The sequence below is a fragment of the Falco naumanni genome, chromosome 7 (assembly GCF_017639655.2).
Source record: "Falco naumanni isolate bFalNau1 chromosome 7, bFalNau1.pat, whole genome shotgun sequence".
Classification (NCBI taxonomy): Eukaryota; Metazoa; Chordata; class Aves; order Falconiformes; family Falconidae; genus Falco; species Falco naumanni.
In genome coordinates this window covers 2,476,438-2,500,584 of record NC_054060.1, presented here as the reverse complement: position 1 = coordinate 2,500,584, position 24,147 = coordinate 2,476,438, and the positions used below count along the sequence as shown (strand labels likewise).

Below are 24,147 nucleotides of genomic sequence, written 5' to 3'. Positions count from 1 at the left end.
CGATTTAGCATGTCAGCCCCAGAGGAGCAGAAAATACTCCCCTTCCACACTGCAAACACCCTTCCCTGCCTTTGGAGACACTTTTCTTTGCCCCTCACAGCACCCAGCATCACCCAAAGTGCACGCCGGCCACAGCCCTTGCAGCCCCGCAGGATGCTGTGCGTGCTGTGCGTGCTGTGAGTGCTGTGGGTGCTGCGGATGCTTTGGGTGCTGCGGGTGCTGCGGGTGCTGCAGGTGCTGCCCTGCCAGCACGGCTATGGCCAGACCGCCCCAAGCTGCACATTTGAAAAGCTCCTTCCCTAACCTTGAGGGCAGCGCTGGATGCTGACATTGAAGCCGGCAGGTAGCTCCTGGCAGAGCTTCAGCATCTCCCTCTGTGCGCCGCTCGTGCCCACCCATCCCCGCCTCACCCCAGCTTTGGCCGCCAGCTCCCTGATCTTGGCACTTCAAAAGCCGTTTGGCATGAGCAAGGCTGGGAAACGGCTGAGCCTGGGCGGCTGGAAACAGGCCCCTCTCCAGCGGTGGCCGCACTGTTTGTTGACAGCAGGCGAGGATCTCTCCGGTAACACCGAGCCGTTCCAGGGATGCCTGTGAGCATCCCCCGGCCACGCTCACCCCGCCGGCTCCCAGGAAGGCTCCTTCCCCCCACCGGCACTGGAGATGGGCTCAGGAATGGGCACCAGCTCTGCCGGGTGCGCAGGGATGGGATTCAGGGATCTGCAGGTGGGATGTGCGCCCTGAGTGCCCCGCTCCCCAGGAACCCAGCCTCCAGCTCTGGCTTCCCCCGGCGTCCCCCTGCTCCTCCAGTGCTGGCTGGGATTGTCCCTCATGTGCCACCACACGCCCTCCCACAGCTCTGCAAGCCCTTCCCTCGCCGGGTGGGAAGCAGGGGGCATGGAGCAGGGGTAATACGGAAAGCTGTGAGAGCGGGAGTCTGGATGTGCAGGGTGGAGCTGGAAAACCTGCCAGCCAGTGAGAGAGGGGGAGACGGCTTGGGAGAAAGAAAAAGAAAGAGAAGGGGAAAAAAATAGAACAAAACCCGACTTGGGATGGTTTGGAAACCACGTCCTCTGGGGCTGATACAATATTTCCAGGCCAACTTCTCCTGGCAGCAGAAGTCTGAGCAAGCTTGAGTCATGCTGCAGGGGACGGCACAAAAGCCCCATTGAGCTTCCCCAAATCCTCCCACATTCTCCCCCCGCTTTGCTTCCCAGGGCAAACACTCTAACCGCCGCTTCCAGCTCAGGCTTATTCCTTAAGTCCCTCCAGAGCCATTTAGGCACACGTCATTAAAAGCTCTCCATTCCGGCTCCCGCTCCCGCCAGGCTGCGGGGGTGCTCGCCCCGGGGATGCGGGATGCAGCCGCCGTGCGGCCGGGCCGTGGCCAGTGCCAGCTATTTGCTCCTTGCCCTCCCCTCCGTGGCTCTGCAGCTGGTCCAGCAGGAGAGCGCAGGAAATACCATCAGCTTTAGGGCTGCCTGAATCATCGTAAAACCACGCTGGATAAACGAGGGTTGGAGCTCCAGAACCCCAGCCAAGCCTCCTGGACCCTGCTTTATGGCCTCCAGCTATAGCAGCTCCTTCTTGAGGATGGGGGAGGCAGGCAGGAGCAGGCACACGCGTGGGGCAGGGGGTCAAGGGCTGGCAGGACACGGGGTGCTACGGCAAGCCCCTCTCCCAGGCAGCACAGCATCAACAGGGAAGACGTTTTCCCCTGACACCCAAAGTCCATGGGCTGCAAAAAGGCATTTTTTCCCCCAAAGCTGTCAGGCAGGAGCCAGGGGAAGGCGAGCAGGAGAGCAGCTGGCAGGGGGACGGGGAGAGGAACTGAATTAATAAACACAGGCGGAGGGTTTCAAAGCGGCGCAGCGCAGCCAGAGGTAGGGGCGGACAATCCGCTTTGGGAAGCCGGGGCCAGCGGGATGGGATGGGGGCAAAGCAGAGCACCCCAGCCCAGGGGCTCTCCTCCCACATCCAAAACAAGGGTGATGGCCACTTCTGGCAAGCACTTTGTGGTGGGCAGCTCCAAGGAGGGTGATGGGCCGTGGCTTTGCTGGCGGTTTCCCGGGTGTTGCTTTCCAGCAATCTCCGCTGGCCGGCACTCCTGGAAAGCACCGGCCCTGGCCCTGGGGGGCCCCGCTGCGAGGGAGGGCCAGGTGGAGGGTGGGAGGCGAGAACTGGAGCTCTCATTCCTATTGCCGGGGTTTGAAAAGCACGCACAGGCCTGGCTCGGGATGTGGGAGCTGCAATCACCGTCTGGAGCTGTGGGGGATAAAACCTGGAAGTGGGGATAAAGAAAAAAAGCCATCCTCTGTGCCGGGAGCTATCACACCAGGGATGGATCCGTGCCGATGACACCCCACCCCATAAATCTTGAGGCTAAATCCCAGGAGCAGGAGAGCAGGGAGAGGTTTGTGCCAGGGCAGGGGCTGCTGGCTGGGCTGGGTCTGCCCCACCCCAGATGCCCGAGCCCACCCTGGAGGCAGCCCCGCTGCCTGTGGAGGAAGGTCCTGCCAGCACAAGAGGGACCATGGGGTGTCCCCAGGGTCCCCACTGGGCTTGGATGCGGTCACCGCAGCCCAAGACCAGCTCAGGTGTGACCTGACTGCACTGCACTGGGATTGCCTCGCTGACAGAGACCCAGGGGGTGCTCAGCCCTCCTGCTGCACCCAGGCACCCGCTCAGGTCTCTGGGCATCCCCGAAGGCAGCAGCCCCCCAGGCGTGTCGTGTCCGTCCCCCCCCCCCCTCCCCCCGGCACTCCCTCCTCCCGGCAAAGCCCCAGCCAGACCCGAGGGCTGCTCCGCCGTGGCTGTGTTTGCCTTAGCCTGCCTCACAGGCTGGTCATTTCCTTCCCCAGCCATAAATAAAACCACGCCGTAAAACGGAGGGAATGTGTAACATAATGAAGCCTTTCTCAGAAAGCCCATCTGCTCCCTTCCTCCCCCAGCCCCTCTGCCCCACGTGGGGACAGGGTCACAGCCCAGCCCTGCCACCACCCGGGATGCAGCCAGGGCACAGGGGGCTGTGGGTCCTGCTGGGCATCGCAGAGCCAGGCTGGGGATTAGGGACACCAAACCCCGGGGCCACCCACGAGGACGCAGGCAGGATGGCTGGTCCTGCCCACCCTCCTGTACTGGGAGTGGTGACAGGAGTTCATGCACAAGATGCAAGGGGGCCAGGAGGGCTTCAAGCTGCCAAGCAGCATCCCCCAGCCTGGGCGGCTGCCTCTAAGCCCCTCTGGTGTTTGCATCCCCCCTGGTGTTTGCATCCCTCCAGCCCCTCCACTGTTTACACAGCGGGTGGGTGCAGTACAGCATGGCTAGCATTGAGCTTGCTCACTACCTTATAAAGTCATTAAAATACAAAAACAACCCTAAACAACTCAGAGGGCCTCAAAACAAGCTCCTGATGCTGTGGAGGAGGAATGCACCAGGCTGGCCATGGGGCATCCTGGCAGCACCCCGTGCCAGGGGGGCTCAGCAGCACAGGGCATGCCATGGACACAGGGGCTGCTTGTTGGCACCGGCCGGCGGGCAGGAAGGGGGGCGGCCGGCGGGCTGGGCTGCACCAGCGGCCGCACAAGCCCGGGGCTGTTCGGGCAACAAGGAGCCTTCACTCCCCGGCTGTTTTTCCACCATCAGAAAACCGGTGTGGCCAGGGCGGGAAGCGGCTGCAAAGACAGAGAGGCTTTCAGTGGGCCCCGTGTGTCTGCACCGGGCTCTCCTGGCACCCACTCTGGTAATTAAAGAGCAACTTTAATGAATTCCAGTCCTCTCCCTGCAAACACACATGGGCCACCAGCCTTGGCCCCCACCTGCCCCCCACCACAGCCTGAATGAAACGTTGTTGAGCAGCCAGCCCCTCCCCGGCGCTGTGCCCCTCTCCCCAGCAGGGTTTGCCCTGATCCTTCCTCCCCAGCCTCAGCATCCTCCTCCAGGCAGAGCGACAGGAGCCCCTGCAGCTCCTCGGGGACTTGTTTGTGTCCCCCATGCACCAACGCACCCCTCCATGCACACCCCAAAATGCATCCAGCTGTCCTGCAGCAGGACTGGGGATGCCCCAAGCTGGGGTCGGAGCCTGAGGGCAGGGAAGGCATCTATCCACCAGCTCGCATTTCCCTCTGCACACCGAGGGGACATCTCCCTGCTCCAAAAAACTCGCACATCCAGCGCCAGTCCGCTCTGCAAACCCTTGTGCTGAGCTTTGCAAGCACTTTCCCTTGCCTGGGCTGGGAGTTGGCTCCTCCATCATTCTGCGTGCTGGGGAGGAGGTAGGAGAAGTTTGTGCGCCGAGATGTTAAAGCATGGAGGAAAGCTCAAAACAGCCCCGCTGAGTCCTGGAGCACTGCGGGAGCCCCCAGCCCGGAGTCTCCTGGGCAGACCGGGACCCCTGCCCCTCCGTGGTTCTGCCCAGTGCTGGGCTCTGCTCCCTGGGCTGCTGGAGACGGCTCACATCAGGCCTGGGGTGCCAAAAAACTCCCTGAACGCCAAAAACAGCATTGGGAGAGGCCAAACCCACCGTGTGTTGAGCTGGAGGAGTGAGGGGAGGGGGCCCTGGCACCCCGGCCGCAGCACGTGGCTGGTGGCTGGGGAGGGTGCTGGGGCAGCATCCGCTCGCACAGCGCCCTGGCTTCTTCACCGGCCCCAGGAGGAGCCAAGCACGCCCGGAGCCTCGCTCCCAGCCCCTTGCTCAGAGCTTTTGGCTCATCTCCTTGTTTTTTTCAATGCAAAAAAAAAAAAAAAAAAAAAAAAGAAACAAACCCCAAACCCAAATGACAGTGCAGCCTATAATCTGCTGGCTGCTGGCCGGCTCCTTGGAAACTGTGACGGAGGCCCCTCTCGCCTCATCAACGCCTTTCCATCGGTCTGGCAAGGCAGGGGCAGCAATTTCCTGCAGGACACGGTGAGCTGGGAACACCGATTATTTTTAGCCAGGATGAGCAGGATGGCCGGGGTGCCCACCCCAACCCACAGCCAGAATGTGGAGACCTGCTGCTCCCCATGACAGGCAAGGAAGGGCCAGCTCAGACATCTCCATCCAGGGATGAGGCTGGGCTTGGGGAATGACATGCCTGTGATGTGATGACAGCACCCTTAAGTCACCTGGGAAAGGTGCTTTTGAGTCACAGAAGTGCATCCCCATGGGGCGATCCCGGGATGCTCGGCTGCATCAGATGGGGCTGGGTGCCGGCGGGGTCCCTGCTCTCTCTGTGCGTGCCCAAATCGGAGCTGCCATCCAAGCAATTGATGGGGATGGTGCACCCTGTGCCATGGAGGCTCCTTAAAGGCAAAATGCATTTAAAAAAAAAAAAAAAACCAAAACCAGCCAGCTGTATTTCCTGCATCTTTTGCAATGTGGAAGGCAAGGAAGAGGGGAGAAGGAGGTGAAAAGTTGCAAGTCCCTTGTGAAAGAGAAATGCCACAGGTTGAGCAGTGTTTGTATCCTGGCCAGGCTGCTGAGCAGAGGAAGAGAGCCCTGAAATAAAGCAGAAATTTGGGAAGACAAACAGCAGTAACTCACACTGCTCTGCTGCTGGAGAAAAATCCCAGCACCTCCAGAGTCGGGCAAGGGTCCCTCCTTCCCTCCCCCAGCAAACAGCACCACTCCCCTGGGCATCCGCGCTTTCAGTAATTTTTATTAGTGTTTTACGAGCAAAGGAGAAGAAAAGCATCTCTGGCAGCTTCAAGAGAAAGGAGGTGGGACAAAATGTGCTGGCTGCAGGAGCTGCTGCCCCTTGTCACACTGGAAAACAGCATGGCTGGGCTGGACCGGCTCCTCCAGCCCCAAAACATGATCCCCAGCACCCATGGTGAGATGCTGCCCGGCCCCTGGGATGACAGAGGTGGTGGGTCCAGCCTCAGCAAGGCTTTCCCTCCCTGTGAGGGAAGATGCTTTGTGCCCATCTGAAGAGCATGTTTTTTGGATTAGGGGAAGCCACAAAACTGAAATGTAGCAAAATCCTAGTGGGAGCTGGAGCACGGAGCATGCACGCATAGGGGGACCTCAGTGGGAGCCAGCACATAATGTACATGCAATGTCTGCAGGGGCCACAATGTGTTGCATGCATGTGTGCAGCCTTGCTGGGGCCTGCGCACAGCTGTCTGCATCTGCGCAAAATTCTCTTTTGCAATACGCCACGTCACTCCTACTCACCAAACACCGGGACAAGGCAGCGCCGAGAGCCCCGGGCAGCACCGGGGGCAGCACCCACCGCCCTTGGCCATCTTGGCGTGCCAGGGCTGGCCGGTTTTGCAAGGACCACTGGAAGGAGGGAGCAGGTCAGGAGAGGACAGAGCCCTTCACAGCCCTGCAAAGAACAGCAAAGCTCCTCTGAGTCACAGGCTGGGCCGAAGAGGACAAGGAAGCCACAGTGCCCCATGCCAGCCGCAGGCACGAAGGCCAGGAAGCGAGCAGGCTTGAGTGAGGCGCGCTGGCAGCCCTGCCCAGGGCTGGGCAAAGGGCTTGGTGTTCCAGCAAGGGCCAGATATTTCCATGCTGCCGTTTCTACCCTGCCCAGGGCGGGTGGCGTGACGGTCCTTGCAACACCCACATTATTCTCGCAGACCCCAGGAGAAAGACGAGACACTTCCTCTGCTGCCAGTGGTAGGAAATGATTTTTCATGGTGTCCTGGGCAAGGAGGTCTCTCCATTCCCGAAGGGTCAGAATAACACCCCCTACACAGGGCACCGCACAGCTCAGCTCAGAAGAAGATGCAAGGAGCCAAAGCAGAGCGCTCCAGCTCTGCCCCTGCCAGGCACACCCTCACCATCGCCTCTAACGATGGGCTCGTTTCACACCCTCCGTGACTGTGGCTGCTTCTTGTTGGGTTGAGTCTTCACTTGCTGCCTCACCCCATGCCTGCTGGAGCAGGGTGGGCCTGCCCAACGTCCTGCCTGTTCCCACCCCCCTTAGCCCCACAGAAATTCGGCAACAGGAAAACACAACTGGGGACGCAGCTGTAAAGAGCACACGTAGGTGTTCACACCCAGACCTGACTGCAGGAGGCTGGTTCCACCCCAGCGCTGCATCTCCATCCCTTCCTCCTCCAGAGGAGAGCATGGGCTGGGCAGGGATCCGCGGAGAAGTCAGACACTCGCCCCCACTGCCCCATGGCACCTTAGCAAATGGCATGTGGGACCCCAAACCCAGGTGTGGGTCTACGGCTGGGTGGATTTGACGACAAGAGCAAAAGTGAAGTACAGCAGAACAGCTCCACACATAGAAACTCAAGCACGGCAGGCTTTACAGCCCGTGACTACACAGAGACTGAAAATGCGCACGCTCACACCCCCCACCCCCCTCCCAACATATCCTCCCCAAACATTTCCACCTTACAGGCCCTGAGTGTTTGTGCCTCACCCTGCAAGCGCAGAGTTAACCTTGCCATGGGTCGCTTTGGGGCCAACCAGGATGGGTGGCTGTGCATTGCAGACACATACATCTAACATACGTGCAACGCACACACACACGTCGAGCCAGCTGAGAAGCACAGGCACTCTAAAATTAAGCCTTGCCACTCCCTGTGCTTTTAATTCTGCCTTCTCCCGCATATGCCCTGTGACACAGTCTTTCATTTCGTGACCGCATGCCATTGCGCTGAGTCCCTCCAAGGCTGGTGTATACTGGGCGTTGAACATGTTCCAGCTTCATCTTCAGGCGCCCCCTTTGAGCCGAGGTTTCCGTACAGTCTCACAGCCACATATGGATCGCAGGCACACGTGTTTATTCCTCCGGCACTGACGGAGCAGCCACCTTCAAGGGTGGATGTCAGCAATGTTTGGATGATACAGAGAGCTGTTAGAAAGCAGTGTAAAATAGGGAGAGGAGCAGAGCGTGGTGTTGGCTGACTCGGCGGTATCCCCAGGGCTCCCACGCAGCATCTCTCCCTTTGGCAGCGATTGGCACTAGCCAGGGAATCCAGCCAAGGCACAGCACAGCCACTGCTGGAAGGGTTCATGTTTTTCCAAAGGGAGACGGCTGTGGTGGAAGTGGGAAAGACTCCTTAGGGTAGCAGCTCGCCTCCCCGTGCTTGGGAACTCAGCCTGATGGCAGGTGCTACAGCATCTGTCCCAACCATGTAACAAGAAGGTTCCTCTAAAATGCTGTGTGGGCAACGAGAAACACAGCCTCCACCTCAGCACCTAGCCCCTAGAAACCTCTTCCTCCAGGAAAATCGGGAAACCAGCTCCCCTGAGGGTCTTTCCAGGCTGCTGGGCTCCAGTACCCTGTCACTGGGGGAACGGGGAGGGATCGATGGATGGGCTTGGGAGGCTCCAGATCACGGCACCCACACGGACAGGGCTTGCAGGAGGTGTCCATCCCTACCTGACCGTCTCGCTTTTCTCCCCAGCCTCTTTCTTCGGGGATGGCTTCGTGGAGATGCCACTAGTGGACGCCTCGCGCACGGTGCGGCTTCGCCTGCAGCTGTACACCAGCCAGGGCAGCGGGCTGCTCTTCCTGGCCGCCGGCCAGCCCGACCACCTCCTGCTCCAGCTGCAAGCCGGCAGCCTGCAGGTCAGCACCCCGACACCCCGCTCCCCCGGCCAGGCTGGGGTCCACGGGGCACGGCTCCATCCAGCGCAAGGAGGGAGGGGCAGCCCACGGGGCCAGACACAAGCGTGGACAGCCAAGCTGCCAGGACCCCTGCCAGGGGGTGTTAAGAGTTCAAGAAGGGGGTGGACACAGTCCTGGGAGAATCAGTTAAATACAGAGAAACAGGGTCCAACGGGGGAAGCTCCTCACCCACTGCCAGGGGTGATGCTGGGGAGCATCATGGAGGCACCCGGACAATGGCCCCCCACGTACATCGCATGGCCAGGCATGGTGCACAGCCCCCTCGGGGTGCACGGGGTTAGTGAAGAGAAGGGATGAGACGAGGATCCAGAGAAAGAAGAGGTCTCCCCTGTCCCACCACACTAAGCCCAGGGCATGGGAAGGGGTCAGGACAGAAGAATAAAATTCCCTTTTGTGGTTACGGCGTTGGCATCCACCATGAAGGGAAAGTGCCAGGAGCAGCGGAGGCACACATCCCGCCTCTGTCCTGCAGCCTGGCCTGGGCCACCAACCACATCTGAACTAAAGCAGGAGAGCAAGCAAGGAGCTGGCCAGAGGTCTCCCTAATGCAGACCATGTGTCTCAGGGCCCATCAGCCAACCCTCTACTTAGGCAGGCTCCAAGCTGCTGTGCGTGGGGAACCAAGCCTGCTATTTCCCCTGCCAGCTCCCAGGGCAAGGGCTGGAAGCAGCCCGGGTTGCAGGGATGGAAGGCAGCAGGGGAAGGATGGAGCAAGGAAAGCGGAGCCAGCATCTGGCAGAATCCCTCTGTGCAGGGAGAGGAAAAGCCCAGCTGTGGGACTGGGAGATGGAAGACTCCAGGGAAGCAGCCCCCAGACTGGAATATGCTGAGAATGAGTGAAAAAGGAGAGAAATTCAGAGACCAGGACAGAGAGGGCATGCACAGGGGGGTGAGGGAGGAGCAGGGCACACAGCAGTGGACTGAGGGACCAAAACACCTGCAAGCCCCCACGCTACGGGTCCATGCTTCACAGGGTATTTCTGGTAGGTGCAGAGGTGTCTCCTGTGTGGCAGATAACACCCCGCTTGGGCTGAGCACTTTGTGTCCTTTCCTGCAGGCCAGGCTGCAGCTGGGCTCTGAGGAGGTGACCCTGCAGTCCCCGGCAGAGCTGCAGCTCAATAACCTGGTGGTGCATGATGTGGAGCTGCTGGTGGAAGATGGCAGGATGATGCTGACCATTGACAGCCTCTTCAACAGCTCTGTGGACATCCCGGGGCCAGTAAGGGAGCTGGACATCCAGTATGGCCTCTATGCCGGCGGGACCGGCAGCCTTGACCTACCATACCTCGCTGAGGCCAGCTCACCCTTCAGAGGTTGCCTCCACTTAGTGACATTCAATGGCCTGGATGTCCTCTCCCCTCTGTCCTCTGATGGCAGCTCCAAGATCTTCCACCAGGTCCAGGAAGGCTGCAGCACGCAGTTCTCTGCAGATCCCGAGGACTCCTTTGGGTTCCTGGGACCACACTCCTACATCGCATTTCCCACTTGGGATGCAAGGAAGGAAGCGACCATTGAGTTTGTGATAATGACGAGCATCACCCAGGCACCCCTCATCTACCATGCAGGGCTGGAGAATGACTTCTTCTACCTGGAGATCTTCAACGGGCGCCTGAGAGGATTTGTTGAGAAGGGGAACGGTATCATCGTCCTGCACAACAATGTCTTCATCAGTGATGAGCAGCAGCATTACGTCAAAGTCTACACAGACATCCACAAGTTTGAGATCCTAATAGACTACTATGCTTCATCCACGTCCAACCGAGGCATCAACAACTACCTAGACCTTCAGGGAAATCTCTTCATTGGAGGTATGAATGAAAAAGCTTTGCAAAGGCTGAGGGAGCATCATCTTGCTTTCATCTCAGTGTGGACCATGACCAACAACTCATTTGTTGGCTGCTTGGAGGACCTGCGGATAAACCTGCAGAGGCAGAGTCTGCAAGATGCCGTGATCACAAAGGACATCACATCTGGCTGTGGAAAGCAGGAGCACTACTGGGACTACAATGAGGTGTATGAGCAGGATGAGGCACCCACCTCCACACCTCCAGATGTCTGGTCGGGAGCACCAGGCCTGGTGGCAGAACCGTGTCAGCCAGATAACAGCTTCCCACCTGCCTTCGCCAACATCAGCAGGCTGTTGCACGTCAGCCCCCTCATTGTCTCCGAAGGGGGTATGGCCTATCTGGAGTGGAAACACGCCCAGCCAACAGTAGACTTGAGCCTTGCAAACATCCGACAGTCCCAAATCCTCTTTAGCATCACCAACGACCCCAGGCATGGCCAGCTGGAGCTGGACATTCCTGGGTCCAGGAGCAGAAGGAAGTTCACCCTGTTGGACATCGTGAATCGGAAAGTCAAATACATCCACGACGGCTCCGAGGGGCCCATGGACCAGCTGATGCTAGAGGTGACAGTGACTGCCCAGCAAGGAGTCCCAGAGTGCCTGCGGCAGGGGCAGATGTACCTGCTGCCCATCATGATCAACCCCATCAATGATGCCCCCCAGGTGATCTTTCCCCATGGGAACCACATGACAATCCTGAAGCATACACGGAAACACCTGACCACGGACATCCTGCAGGTCCTAGATGATGACACGTCCTGTGATGACCTTGAATTCCAGCTGCACGGTGGCCAGCAGATGGAGGAGGGTTATGTGGAGTATGACTTTCACCCTGGAGTGCCCATCGAAGAGTTCTCCTGCAGAGACCTGGAAGCAGGCAACATAGCCTACGTGCACCAGAGCGGGACAAACTTACAGCTGACCTTGCAGGTGAGTGACGGCACAGTCCCAAGCCCCATTGCCACCCTGAGGATCCTCGCCATCGACCCTGACATCCACCTGCGCAACAACACCGGCCTCTCCATCTCCCAAGGAGGTGCTGCACGCATTACCACAGCCAACCTGTCAGTAGAGACAAACGCAGTGCAACAACGGGTCGCCATCCTGTACATCCTCACAGAGCCCCTACGGTATGGTGAGGTCCAGAAGCAAGGGAGCATGGGAGGGGAATGGAAAAGAGTGGAGTCCTTCCACCAGCAAGATCTGGAGCAAGGGCGCATTCAGTATTTCAGCACAGACCCGGAGCACCGCCTGGAAGACAGTGTGGAGAAGCTGAGATTCGAAGTCCAGGTAGGGCAGAAAGTCTTGCGAAACAACACCTTTCTTGTAACGATTAAAAGAGCCACCATTAAGATGAGGACCATGGTCCCCCTCCAGATGAAGAACAAGCGGCACAGAAATATCACCAGTAAGGAGCTGGAGGCGATGCTGGAAGATCCAAACTCCGCCCCAGTCCCCTTCCACTACATGATAATCCAGGCTCCCAAAAAGGGAAACCTGGAACTGCTGGGCAACAGGCTGACCGAAGGCTTTGGATTTACCCAAGATGACCTGCAAAGGAACCACCTGAGCTACAGCGTGACCATCAGGAACTCTCAGCAAGCCGAGGACACCTTCCAGTTTCGCGTCCATGCTGGTGAGCAGCACTCTCCTGTCTATACCTACACAATCAGCATTGGTGGGGACCCCGACGCACCAGCCCTGACCAACGTCCTCCTGACTGTGCCAGAAGGGGGGCAAGCTGTCATCTCCAAGGACCACTTGTTCGTACAGAGCATGAACAGCATGGACTACCTCTACGAAGTCATTGAGGGGCCAGCGCACGGGAGGCTGGCCTGGGCTGCATCCCATGGCTCGGCCTCCAGAGAGGAGATCACGGAGTTCACCAACGATGACATCCTCCACCGCCGGCTGCTGTACCAGCACGATGACTCTGAGACGCTGGAGGATGACATCCCCTTCGTAGCGACCAGGCAGGGCGAGGGCAGCGCTGAGCCCGATGCGGAGGAGGTGAGAGGTGTTTTCAGGGTCTCTATCCAACCCGTCAATGACCACAGCCCGGTCCAGGTAGTGAACAAGGTCTTCAACGTGGTGCGCAATGGGCAGCACCTGCTGACAACAGATGACATTGCCTTCACCGACAAGGACTCTGGCTTCTCCGACACGCAGCTGGTGCTGGCAAGGAAGGACATTTTGTTTGGCAGCATCGTGTCCGCCGATGACAGAAGCCACCAGGTCTATCGGTTCACACAAGATGACTTGAGGAAGAAGAAGATCCTCTTTGTCCATTCGGGGGCTGACCGGGGCTGGATCCAGCTACAGGTCTCAGATGGCCTCCACCAAACCACGGCCCTCCTGGAAGTACAGGCATCAGACCCCTACATCAAAATAGTCAACAACACTGGTCTAGTCATCCACCAAGGCAGCCGAGGGAGCATCGACTCCTCTGTCCTCAGCCTGGAGACCAATATGGACATCAGGTCAGATGAAGAGATACGGTTCCTGATAATGACCCCCCCAAGGTGGGGGACTGTGCTGAAAGGGGAGCAGCCGGTCGTGACCTTCTCCCAGAGGGACCTGCTAGCAGGAGAGATCTCCTACCACCACAACGGGAGCAGGAACACCCGGGATGAGCTCCAGTTCACTGTAGAAGCAAACGAGGTGGCGGTGGAGGACACGCTGGCCATCACTGTGTTCTTGGACACCCATCCCAGCCCCTTGCGCATAGTCAACCACAAGGAGATCCACGTCTTTCAGGGGGAAGCAGCTGGGATCAAGGAGGAGTACTTACTGGTAAGTATCCCCTTCTCTAGTCATTCCCCAAGCCTGCATCACTTCCCTGGCCACCAAACTAGGATAACCACCAGTGGGATTCCATTTTACTCCCACCTGCCCAGAGCAAAGGATTCATGCCCCTGTCAGGCTTTGCCCAGGGGTAGAGGTGGGGTTCAGGCACGGCCTCGGCAAGAAGGTGACTCTTGCAGCTCATCCCATAGCAAAGTCTCGGGGGATTGCACAGCGGTGGGCCGTGGGGCAGGCCCAGCCTCACAGGCAGCAGCTCCCCACTCATGCGTTGTCTCCCCCACACTGCCAGGTGACCCACGAAGAGATCCCTCCCCAAGACATAGTCTACCTGGTGAGCAGCCCCCCAGCCTCCGGCTTCCTGGCAACGCTTCAGCATGAGCAAGACTCAAACGAGCAGCCCAGCCTGGACCCCATCCAGTCCTTCACCCAGGAGGACATCAACGACGGCAGAGTCCTCTACCTCCACTCCAAGCCCGAGGAGGAGCATGACCAGTTTGTCGTGGACATCACAGCTGGCGGTGCAGACCCCCTGGAGGGGGTGGTGGTGAGCCTGGTCATACTCCCCATCACCATCCCCCTGGATGTCCACAACATCACAGTGCCGGGAGGCGGCTCTGCTACCCTCTCCACAGGCATCCTCAACATCCCAAACACCTACTACACGGCTCTTGGTGTAGAGTTCAGGGTGCTCAGGCCTCCGCGGTTCGGTACCCTCCGGAACGGCCAGCGGCCCGAGGACGGTGGGCTGCACAGCTTCACCTGGAGCGAGGTACAGCAGCCAGGGGTGCCCGCTTGCCCACCACACAGCTTTCCCTGGGGGGGTGGGAAGAGGTCCAGGGTGGGCTCCAGCCCCCAGCGGCACTGGGAGGGGCTGGGGAGGGCTGCAGGGCTCCTGTACGCATCAGAAACGTTTGCCCTCCGGATGGAGGGGTTTGGAGGGGTGGGTTTGCCCTGCAGCCAAGGCACGCACCAACCCCCGAGGTGTGTTTTTAAATGTCACTGGGGATACAGGGTGGGGACGCAGGGCAGAGCACCCATGCTGGGCTCCGGGTCTGCTTCCCATGGGGATCCCGCTCCCCGTCTTTGTGGTGGAAGCACCCCACGGGGATGCCTCGGGTGGCCAGCCTGCTCCCCCCTCCCAGGCTGGCTGCACAGGTCCCCCCTCCAGCGGGGCAGTGGCCTGTGCCCCCCAGGCAGGTCACCAGCCCCTGCCCCGCAGGTGCAGAGGCAGCAGATCCAGTACAGGCAGGACGGCCCCCGGGCCCGGGCCGACAGCTTCACCGTCCTGGCCAACGCCTCCGCGCCGGACCGGCAGAGCCAGCCCAGGACCCTCTTCGTCACCATCCTGCCCCGCAGCGCCGAGGGGCCGCGGCTGCGGGTCAACGCCGGGCTGCAGGTAAGGGTGCGAGGCCACGGCGATGGGCACCCAGCGGGCCCCGGGTGCTCAGCGCTAAGGTACACGGAGGGGGCGGCCAGACCAACGCGGGGACCCCACGGGACCCCCCCCAAGCCGCCGGGAACCGGGGCAGAGCAGAGCCGGAGCGCAGCCCAGAGGCAGGCGATGGGCTCGGGGGAGGGAGGTGCTTCCCCGGCGGGGCGAGGCTTTGCAGGAGGCGGAGACGGGGCTGTCCCGTCCCCCGTCCCCCCCCTCCCCCTCCCTTCCCTCCGCCCCATCCCTCCGCAGTGCCGATGCTGACACCGTCCGCAAGGTGGGAGCATCGCCCCGCACAGCCCGCATCCCCCTCCCCTCCCCGGGGCGCCCTTCCCCACGTCCGGAGCAATCCCCGGGGAGCACGACAGCAGCTTACCCACGTTCCATCAGCACAGACTGGAAATACTTAATTTATTTAGTCACACCTCTCCTTATGCCCACCTCAGTAAGAAATCAGGAGCAAAGAGGGCTCACCTGGTGCTGAAATCCCACCTTCTGCCCCAGGCACCTCCCTGCTCCCTTCAGGATCACTAATGCTGCAGCAACGAAATTATTAGAAAACATGCAGGACCGTCAGCCCAGCAGGACCATTCCCCCCCACCCCCCCAGGCTATCCTCATCCCAGGATTTCCCAGGCTGGCAGCAGGGAAAAGCAGCTCCCTCCATCAGGATCATCACACCAGGAGTACCACAGCGGCTTTGGGAAGGTGTCTGGGAGACTGGGCTCTGGAGGAGATGCCCAAAGGAAGGGTAGGGGCTGCCTGGCCCAGAGGCAGGCAGAGGTTTGGGGGTGTCCCCACCCACAGCCAGCCCTGGTGCTGAGTCTGCCTCTGTTACACCCCCAGCCCCCTCCCAGCAAATCCCTTTTCTAGTGCACTAAGTGATGTCTCCAGGATCTGCCCCAGCTGTGCCAAAACGCTGCCCTCCCGGCAGGGAAAAGTTAACCCCTCAGCTGCTGGGCCCATGTCAGTCCCTCGGGCCCGGCCTGCCAAAGCCAGCGTGGAGCATCCTTGAGGATGCGCTGGTCCTCAGGGAGCAGAGAGGGGGTTTTGTGCCGCTGGAGTGGGGAGCAGGGGAGGCAGGCAGGGCCGGCAGCTCTGCCCCCAGAGCCCTGCACTCCTGCGTGCGGCGCGGAGCTGGCCCTGTGCAAGGGGAGGAGGAGGCTCCCTCCCTGCCTTATTTTTAGCCAGCCCATTAGCCCAGTGATTACAAGGCACTTAGGGGAGCGTGGCTTTCCATCCCAGCCACCATGCTAAAAAAAGGGTGAAAAGAAAGAAGTTCCCAAAATAAACTCTGAGGCAGCAGTCCGCCCGCCTTTCCATCGGGGGGACCCCCCGGCCCGGGGAGCACCCGAGGAGGGGTGAGGGCAGCACCCGGCTGCCCGCAGGAGGGGCTCTGGGGCTGGGCAAGGCTCCCTGCTCCAGGCAGGAGCAATGCTAAAGCAACCCGGGGCTCAGGAGGGGCCCGGCCCTGCTGTGTTTGTGCTCTGGAGAGGGATGACTTCAGCGTTTAAAGGTCAGGCCGGGTCCAGGAGACAGATTGCACAAAGCCTTCCTCTGCTGCCTGCGCCTGCCAGCGCCGGGGTGCGGGGTCCACGCAGGGCCAGGCAGGCAGCAGCCAGGGCTCAGACCCCCAAGTAGAGACCCCAGCAAAGGACCGTGCAGATTTGCCTCAAGCAGCTTTTTGGGTTGGCTGGCTGCCACCGAGAGACGCTTCCACTGCTGCAGGGAAACACGGCCACGCTGCCGGTGCTGCTCCGCTGCCTCCTCGCTCGCTCTCCTGCAGAGCAGAGGCGACACAGAGGCTGAGCAAACATAATAAACCCAGTAAGCGAGAGCAGGAACCAGGCGGGAGGCTTTAATAATTCAGAGAGGACGGAGAGCGTGGCGAAGCGGGTCAGCCCTGGCGGCATGGGCTCTCGGTGACGAGCTCCATGCTGGAGCTCCATGCTGGAGCACCTTCTTGAGCCACCGCATGTGCCTGTCCCCAGCCAGCAGCGATGCCCTGGGGCTGCCGGTCCCACCTGCCTGCAAACACCTCTCTGGGCTTTGGCCACAAGGAGTTTTCCCTGGCACCAGGTGTGACTGCAATTCCAATAGGCACTGAAGTGACCTGGCCGTGGGTGCTGGGGAGAGGGAGCAGCCTGAAACCCTCAGTGCATGCAGGCTTCGGCCCCTGCACAGGCTGCGTGTCCGGCAGCACTTCCCTCATCCCATCTCTACAAAGCTGTGTTTTCAGCCTGCCTCCTGCTAACCCGCAGGGACTGCCCAAGGGATTTAATTTCACCGTCGGCACCCACACCCACTCAAGAAATGTTTTGGGTTAGGCCAGCTGAAAACAGCAGAAAAGAGCTCATCTAACCCAGCACAGCCAGCTGAGCAGCTCCTCCAGCACCCGGGTGTTGTCTTGTGGGTTTGCAGGATGCAGGCCAGGCTCATGATGTGGTGGGATGCAGTGCATCCTGCCCCTCCACCCTGCACGAGCTGCAGGAAGGCTCGATCGGTGCTCCCTGCCACTTTGGGGCATCCTGAGGGAGAATGGCACCTCTGGAGTGTGCAGGCAGAACCTGTCTGGCAGGGCAGGATTCACTCCTGTGGTGTGTGGAGACTGAGATACGGAACAGCATTAGGAGCGGGGAAAATTGTTGCCTCCAGCCGGAAAGGGGAGATGCCAGGGCTTTGGGGTGGCAGCGTCCCCAGGGGTGGGTGGGCACTGCTGGCTGGGTGGAAGAGACCCTGGGAAGCTTCACAGTGACCCTGAGCTCACCACATGCTTGTCATTCCTGGAGGGTTTGCCGGGGCGGCTGGCTGCAGCCTTGCGAGGGGGTGGTGGGATGGCTGCTTTGCTGGGAGCATGAGCTAGGAGAAACACCCAGCTGGAGAGAGACGGGGCTGCGGTCATCACGTACGCAGCAGCAGCTCAGGGAGCGAGTCCAGAGCTCGGGGACCCCACTAAAAGCCCTTCCCCTGCAGAGCAACGGAGAGAGAGATCTGTCAAAGGCACAGCCTCTGCCCCAGCCCCACAGGCTGTGCCAGCACTGTGCCTCCTTCCCTTTCCTGCCCTTGAGGAAACTGAGGCACGGAAGGGCAAGCCCTCACCCTCGCCTGCCTGCTCGTGCCGTGCCGTGCAGATGCACAGACCCAGCAGCAGAACACGTGCTGGCAAACACGGCAGCGGTGCAGGGTGACACAGGGCTGGGAAGAGGCCAGATGACAGAGGCATCACCCAGCATGTGGACAAGGCACCCTTATTGGACTGGGGTGTGCTCAGGCACCCAGCGGAGCTCTCTGAGTGGGGACAGGATCCAGACCAGGCTAGGGGAGAGGGGAGAGGTGCTGGGAGCATCTCAGGGGGATTATAGCTTCTTCTTATCCCCCAGCTGCGGGAAGGTGCCACGGCTGCCATCAGCCCCCACATCCTGAGTGCTGAGGACGAGGACTCCCCAGCAGAGGAGGTGACCTACTCCATCCAGCCCCCAGCCAACGGGAAGGTTGTGCTGAGGTCAGCCCCTGGAGCTGAGGTCCGACGGTTCACCCAGGCTCAGATAAACAACGGCCTCATCCTCTTTGTGCACCAAGGTAGGGCAGGGCCGAGGTGCCCCAGTCCCCTTGCATCACCCCCAACCCGAGGGAGGGGACACTGCTGGAGGGCAGCCCTGTGCCACCAAAGTGGATGCTAACTCCATCACACAGCACCCTGGTCTAAAACCACACCAAGTTAATGGGGGGCTGCAGCCCCCTCTGCCCCCTGTAAATGTCCAGCTTTGTGCTTTCTGCAGGACCCTTGGATGGAGGCTTTGCCTTCGACCTGTGGGATGGTGAGAACCTGTCTCCTGGGCACTTCTTCCTCGTCAGGGCCCAGAGAGAGCCCCTCATTAGCCTGGCCAAGAAGCAGAGCCTCACTGTCTGCCCAGGTGGGTACAGGCACGTTCCCCCATCCTCCCAGTCTGATGGCAAATGGGGCCCTTGGACCCTTCTATTACCCGCTGCCTGAGCGTTGCCAAGAGACGCCCATGGCAGAGGCCGTAGGCAGGTGGCGAGGCAATGGGTTGAAGTCCGTAATTAACATGCTTTCCAGGTGCCCTGCAGCCCATCACCAGCCAGAACCTGCAGGCAGTGAGCAACAGCCCCACCAGCTCCACCGCTCTGTACTACAGCATCGAGCAAGCCCCGCGCCTGGGCAGGCTGAGCACCTCCCAGGGGGAGGAAGTCAGGAACTTCACCCAAGCCCAGGTGAGCTTTTGCCTCCCCCAGCATCCCAAGACACAGCCCTCCATCGCGGCTCGCTGTAGCCCGGGGGTCCCAGCCCGACCCTGGGCAGGGCAGGAGGCAGAGCCAGGCCACAGCCCCACCACGGCTTTCCCAGCTCTGCCAACAGATGCCAAGAGGGATTAGGAGCTGCTGCCCCAGCGCCGGCTTTACCATGGCCGCCAGCCTTGGATTTAGTGCTGGGCAAGGCTCAGGGAGTTATAATCCCCTCTTCTTAGGCTACCTCCCTGCTGCAGACCCAGCCACCCTGGCTGCTGCCTACGGCAAGAGCCAAGTGTGATGCTTTCACCCCTGCTCTGAGCAAAGCCTTGCTACCACCCTTCTCGCACAGGGCCAAGCTCTTGCAGAGCACAGCGAAGGACTTATTTCTAACCATCACTCAGAAGCGTGCAAGCTCCCCGATGCTGTGCTCATCCTTGGAGGAAGCCTGGCCCAGGCCTTGGAGGGTGCTGAGTAAGCTCAGCCCTTCCTCTGAGCCTCAGTTTCCCCAGTTACTGGACAGAAACATCCTGACAGGGAGGCACAGGGAGCTCCTGAGAGTGGCAACTATGTCCTGCGTGGTGATGATCCCCATTTCTTACCTAATTAGGGCTTGGCTGCTCCTTCCCAGAGACAAGATAAGAGCCCAGGGTGCACACATTGGCTCTAACACAGCATCACCAGGGTCCCCCCCAAGCACTACGGTGCCCATCACACCAGAGATGAAACAGATGCACCCATTTCCCACACGGTAACACCCACTCTGGGTATTTTGCCATTTAGCAGAGCTCACTGAGGGTTTTTTGTTATTTTTAGGTTGACAGTAGGATGATTTTCTACCAGCACGAGATGCCAGAGAAACCCTTCTGGCTGGCCCAAGATGCCATCCGTTTCCGCGTGGTCGCTCCCACAACCATCTCTGATTCCTTCATCCTCCTCGTGCTGATCTCCTTTGAGGAGAGGTGTCCCCAGCGTTCAACTCTGCTATGGAGAAATGCAGGTAAAGAAGAAAAGGAGAAGCAAGGGACAAACAAGCCCTCCTGAAGTTTGCAGACTTCAGGAGGGCTTGTTTGTCTGAAGGAGACACCCTTGTGCAGTTCCCCATGGCCAGCCAAGCACGAGCTTTGATATGATGTCAAGCAACATCTAAAACCGCATCTGTCCTTTTACGGGCTCTCTGCACAATTCCTTCCCCCATCATCTTCCGGACTAATAAGTCCCAGCTGATTCTCATCCCTCTCCATATCTTTGAAACCCTCCTTTTTCTGCTTTAACTTGCTGTTGTCCGGGTCTGCTCTGCTCTCCAGCAGGTCCTGCCTCCTGCCAGGGGTGACAAACCTTCGGGTTTTCCCTTTTCTCCCCAGGCCTCCAGCTCTCACGGGCTCAACGGGCTGAGATCGGCACCTCGATATTGGATGCCTCCAACCTCCTGAGCCAAATCCTCGTCCCCGAGCGGGCTGCGTATGATGTTGTCTTCCTGGTGACGGGGCTGCCAGCTCATGGGCAGCTCTTGGTGGCTGGTGTGCCCCTGGAGCGATCCCGGCCATTCTTCCTGCAGTCAGACCTGGCTGCAGGGCGCCTGGCATATGCCCATGGTGGAGACAGCATCTCTGAAGACCATTTCAGATTTAAGGCTTGGCTCCAGCCCCGGGCGCAGCAGTCCATCCGTCCTCCACAAGAAGGGGTGGTCATCTCCGAAGCTTTCAATATAACGGTGACCGGCAGCAGCAGCAAGCCACCGCAGGTGCTGAAGCAGCAAGAAGTGCTGCGGGTCTCACCAGGCTCCGTGGTGACCTTATCCCGGGACTACCTGGATGTGGCAGACCCATCAGGGTCCCCGGAGAAGATGGTGTACAGCGTCCTCCAGAGACCTCTTGCTGGCCACCTGGCTAACACACACAACCCACAGGAGCCCATCAACCACTTCACCCAAGCAGATGTCCAAGCAGGCCATGTGGTGTTTGTTGCCACCGGGAGCCATACCTCAGGGTCTTTAGCCTTGAGCCTCTCCGATGGCCACCATCCACCCACCCTGACCTCACTGGAGATCGAGGTGCTGCCGGCAGAGAGCACCACTGCAAGCCCAGTGCTGCTGGAGGTGCCCCAAGACCTGAACAGGGCTGCCATGTCCCACCGTCACCTCCTGGGAGCTGCACAGCTGGGGGCCAGCAATGCCCTGTACAGGATCACCAAGGACCCAAGGTTTGGCCAAGTGCAGGTCAACCAAAAGCCATCACGGGGCTTCTCACAGAAGCAGCTGGACCGTGGAGAGGTGACGTTCACCTTCACTGACCTCACCTCTCCTGAGGATGACTTCCAGTTCCTCGCCATGTCGCGGGCAGCAAACAGGACCGGGGTGGTGAATGTGATGGTCCGCGCCTTGGTGAAGGCTCAGCCGGGCAGCCTGTGGCCTAGGGGTACCACAGCCCTCCTGGACACCAGCATCCTTGATGCCAGCGAGCTGGCCAACCACACCAAGAGCATCCCAGTCTTCAAGATCCGCAGGGCACCCCGTGCCAGCCGCCTCGTGAGGGTCTCCAGGGACCCAGGACAACCCACCACCCCGATCGAGACCTTCACCCAGAGTGAGCTGGAGCAAGGGCTGGTCGGGCTGGAGGTGCTGGGTGCTGGGGAGACTGACCAGCCCCTGCAGAGTGACAGCTTTGCCTTCGAGCTGGCAGCCGCCGGCGTGCCACCAGCGCTAGCGTCCCTGGAGTACAGCACTGAGCCCTACAACACCTCGAAAGCCTACGGTGTCACCCTGCTCACAGCCCCCCCGGCACCCTCGTCCCCAGTGCCCCAGCCCCAGGGCACGGCACGGAGCAGCCCCAATGCCAGCGAGCTGGGCATGCCACCCACCGCCTGGCAGGGCCCCGGTGCTACCACCAGCCCCAGCCCTGTGGAGGGGGGCACCTTCCTCAGCTTCATTGAGGCCAACATGTTCAGCATCATCATCCCCATCTGCCTCATCTTCCTCCTGCTGGCCCTCATCCTGCCCCTGCTCTTCTACCTGCACAAGCGCAACAAGACGGGGAAGCACCATGTCCAGGGCACCCCCTCCTCCAAGGCCAAGAACGGGGCTGTGCCGGACCAGGAGACCTTCCGGAGGATGGACCCCAACCAAGGCATCCCCCTAACAACTGTCAATGCCCCGGAGGGCAAGGGCACGGGTCCGCCACCCCAGGGCACAGGTCCTGGAGCACCGCCAGACCCTGAGCTCCTCCAGTACTGCCGGACTTCCAACCCTCCCTTGAAAAACAACCAGTACTGGGTGTGAAGGGCTCAGGCACGGGGGCAATGAGACCACCTGGGGGTCCACACCCTCCCGGAGCACTGTCGGCCGCCTCCTCCCAGCTGTCCTCCTCCTCCCTGGGAGCTGGCATCCTGCAGATGTAGGAGGGCCCTGGGGATATGGGGGCTGCCCGTCCGGCCCACCCGGGAGCCCCAAATTTCCAGGTAGCTTTGGGCAGGGGAGGGGGGCACTGCATAAGCAAGTGGGAGCAGGCAAAGTGCCCGAGCATCCCTGGGGAACGCTGACTTTGGGTGCTCATTTGGGCCACCCGACGGTGGCCGCAGTGCTGGAGGGGACCTGACAGCACCGGTCCCCACCGAGCCACCCAGGAGGGTCCAGTGGTGGCTCCTCCATGGGCAGCACCGATCGCCACGGAGGTGTTTGCCGCAGCTCTTGGCGCCAGAGGGAGGATGAGGAGCAGCTTGCGCTGAGTCAGGCTGGGGATGAAGCTGCCCAAATCCCCCAGGGCTAGGCGGGCTGAGACACTGGAGCAGAGGCTCGGAAAAAACTCTGTGGCCAATGCCAGGGGAATTTAAAAATCCCCACCCACTTGGAAAAAAAACCCGTCTTGCTCTTTCTCTGCGTGCTTGCCGTGTGCTTCATAAAGCAGATTGCACTGAGCCCCGGGGAGGGGGTTGCACAACAGGTAGGATGCCCTGGGCGGGGAGGGGGGCAGGAGCTCACCTGGGCGGCGTGAAACCAGAGAGGAGAGTGGAGAACCCGAGCCAGCGCGTTTTTCCACTGTATACTCCAGTACAGCAGAAGTAAACAGAATAAAGTGCCTTTTCCGAGGTGCATCACTGTTTTCGTAAGCCGTCCCCCTTGCCAGGCCTGTTTAAAGCCCAGCAAGCTGCAGAGTGACGTTTGGAGGTAACGGACCAAACTCCAGGCTCTTGCTCAAATTTTCCCCAGCCTGGAGTCCTAAAAACTTTAATAGAAACTGTCTGAGGAAGAGCAGAGGAAAAACTGAGCACTGAGCTCAGGATGGGACCCAACAATAATACCCTGCACTGCTACAGCTGGGAAGCTCATCACAGGGCACATCCCGCTCTTGCAACACCGATGGGAAGCTGAAGCAAGCCCCCAGGGACCACGGGGGATGCTTTACATTCGCACCCCTCTCACCCAGGGCAAAATCCATCCCGTGATCCCTCCCCACACCAGCACCCCGTGCTGTCCCACTCCAAGGCTGCGGCAGAACCGGGATGGTTGCCTGCACCATGCCAGCAGTTTTCCTGGCTGCATTGACAGTGCCAGACGTTTGCCGAGTGGTAAATCACACCCGCCCCGCTCCAGCTGGCAGGTGCTAGCGCATCTCACCAGCACCCACAGCCACCAGGGTGTGGGCAGGCAGCCCCGTGCCCCCCAGTACAGGCAAGACAGGGCACGGCAGAGGCAGGCATGGCACCTCCGAGCCCTCTCACCCCAAGGCAGCTGGTGCCAATGGGTGCCAAGCCCACGCACTGCTGCAACCTCCCTGCCTCCAAAACCTTCCTCCTCCCCATCCAGAGGAGGGAAAAAAAAAAAGAAAAAAAAAAAAAAATATCTTTTCTTCTGCTCAGAGGCAAGTGACATCCTCTCCCCTCTGTAAAATGGGGACAGCGGGACTGGGCTGCCCACGCCACAACTCAGCGCTTGCCATGGAAGCGCTGCTCCCAAAAGGTCGGGAACAACCTCTCCGCACAGAGCGGAGGGAATGTCGTCACCTCCCTCCCTCAGACCACAGCTCTGTGCCTGCGCCACCACGTTTATTATCTTTGCTAATCACATACCCCCACGAGAGACGGAGGTTTGCAGGGAAGCCGGTGGCATCCACCACGGGCCCCCTTGGAAGCATCCACCGTGTTTTCCTTCCGAATGGTTTTTGCCTCGCACCCAGGGATTAAAGAGAAGGAACGTGGCCTATTTTGTAAGGAGCATTGAAAGCAAAGCAGGTTAGTTTTAAGGCT

At 60.0% G+C, this 24,147-nt stretch overlaps 1 protein-coding gene across 1 annotated transcript in view; it reads left to right on the top strand.

Annotated features, from left to right (window-relative positions):
* The window catches only part of CSPG4 (chondroitin sulfate proteoglycan 4), a 28,510-nt gene extending 5,522 nt beyond the window's left edge, over positions 1 to 22,988 (top strand). Inside the window, exons 2-10 of the mRNA XM_040602415.1 lie at positions 8,353 to 8,516; positions 9,634 to 13,215; positions 13,517 to 13,996; positions 14,447 to 14,623; positions 18,039 to 18,237; positions 18,438 to 18,572; positions 18,737 to 18,891; positions 19,723 to 19,906; positions 20,271 to 22,988. Coding sequence (XP_040458349.1) covers positions 8,353 to 8,516; positions 9,634 to 13,215; positions 13,517 to 13,996; positions 14,447 to 14,623; positions 18,039 to 18,237; positions 18,438 to 18,572; positions 18,737 to 18,891; positions 19,723 to 19,906; positions 20,271 to 22,183 — 6,989 coding nt within the window. The 3' untranslated portion in view covers positions 22,184 to 22,988. The remainder of the gene's footprint in view (positions 1 to 8,352; positions 8,517 to 9,633; positions 13,216 to 13,516; positions 13,997 to 14,446; positions 14,624 to 18,038; positions 18,238 to 18,437; positions 18,573 to 18,736; positions 18,892 to 19,722; positions 19,907 to 20,270) is intronic.
* The last annotated feature ends 1,159 nt before the right edge of the window (positions 22,989 to 24,147 follow it).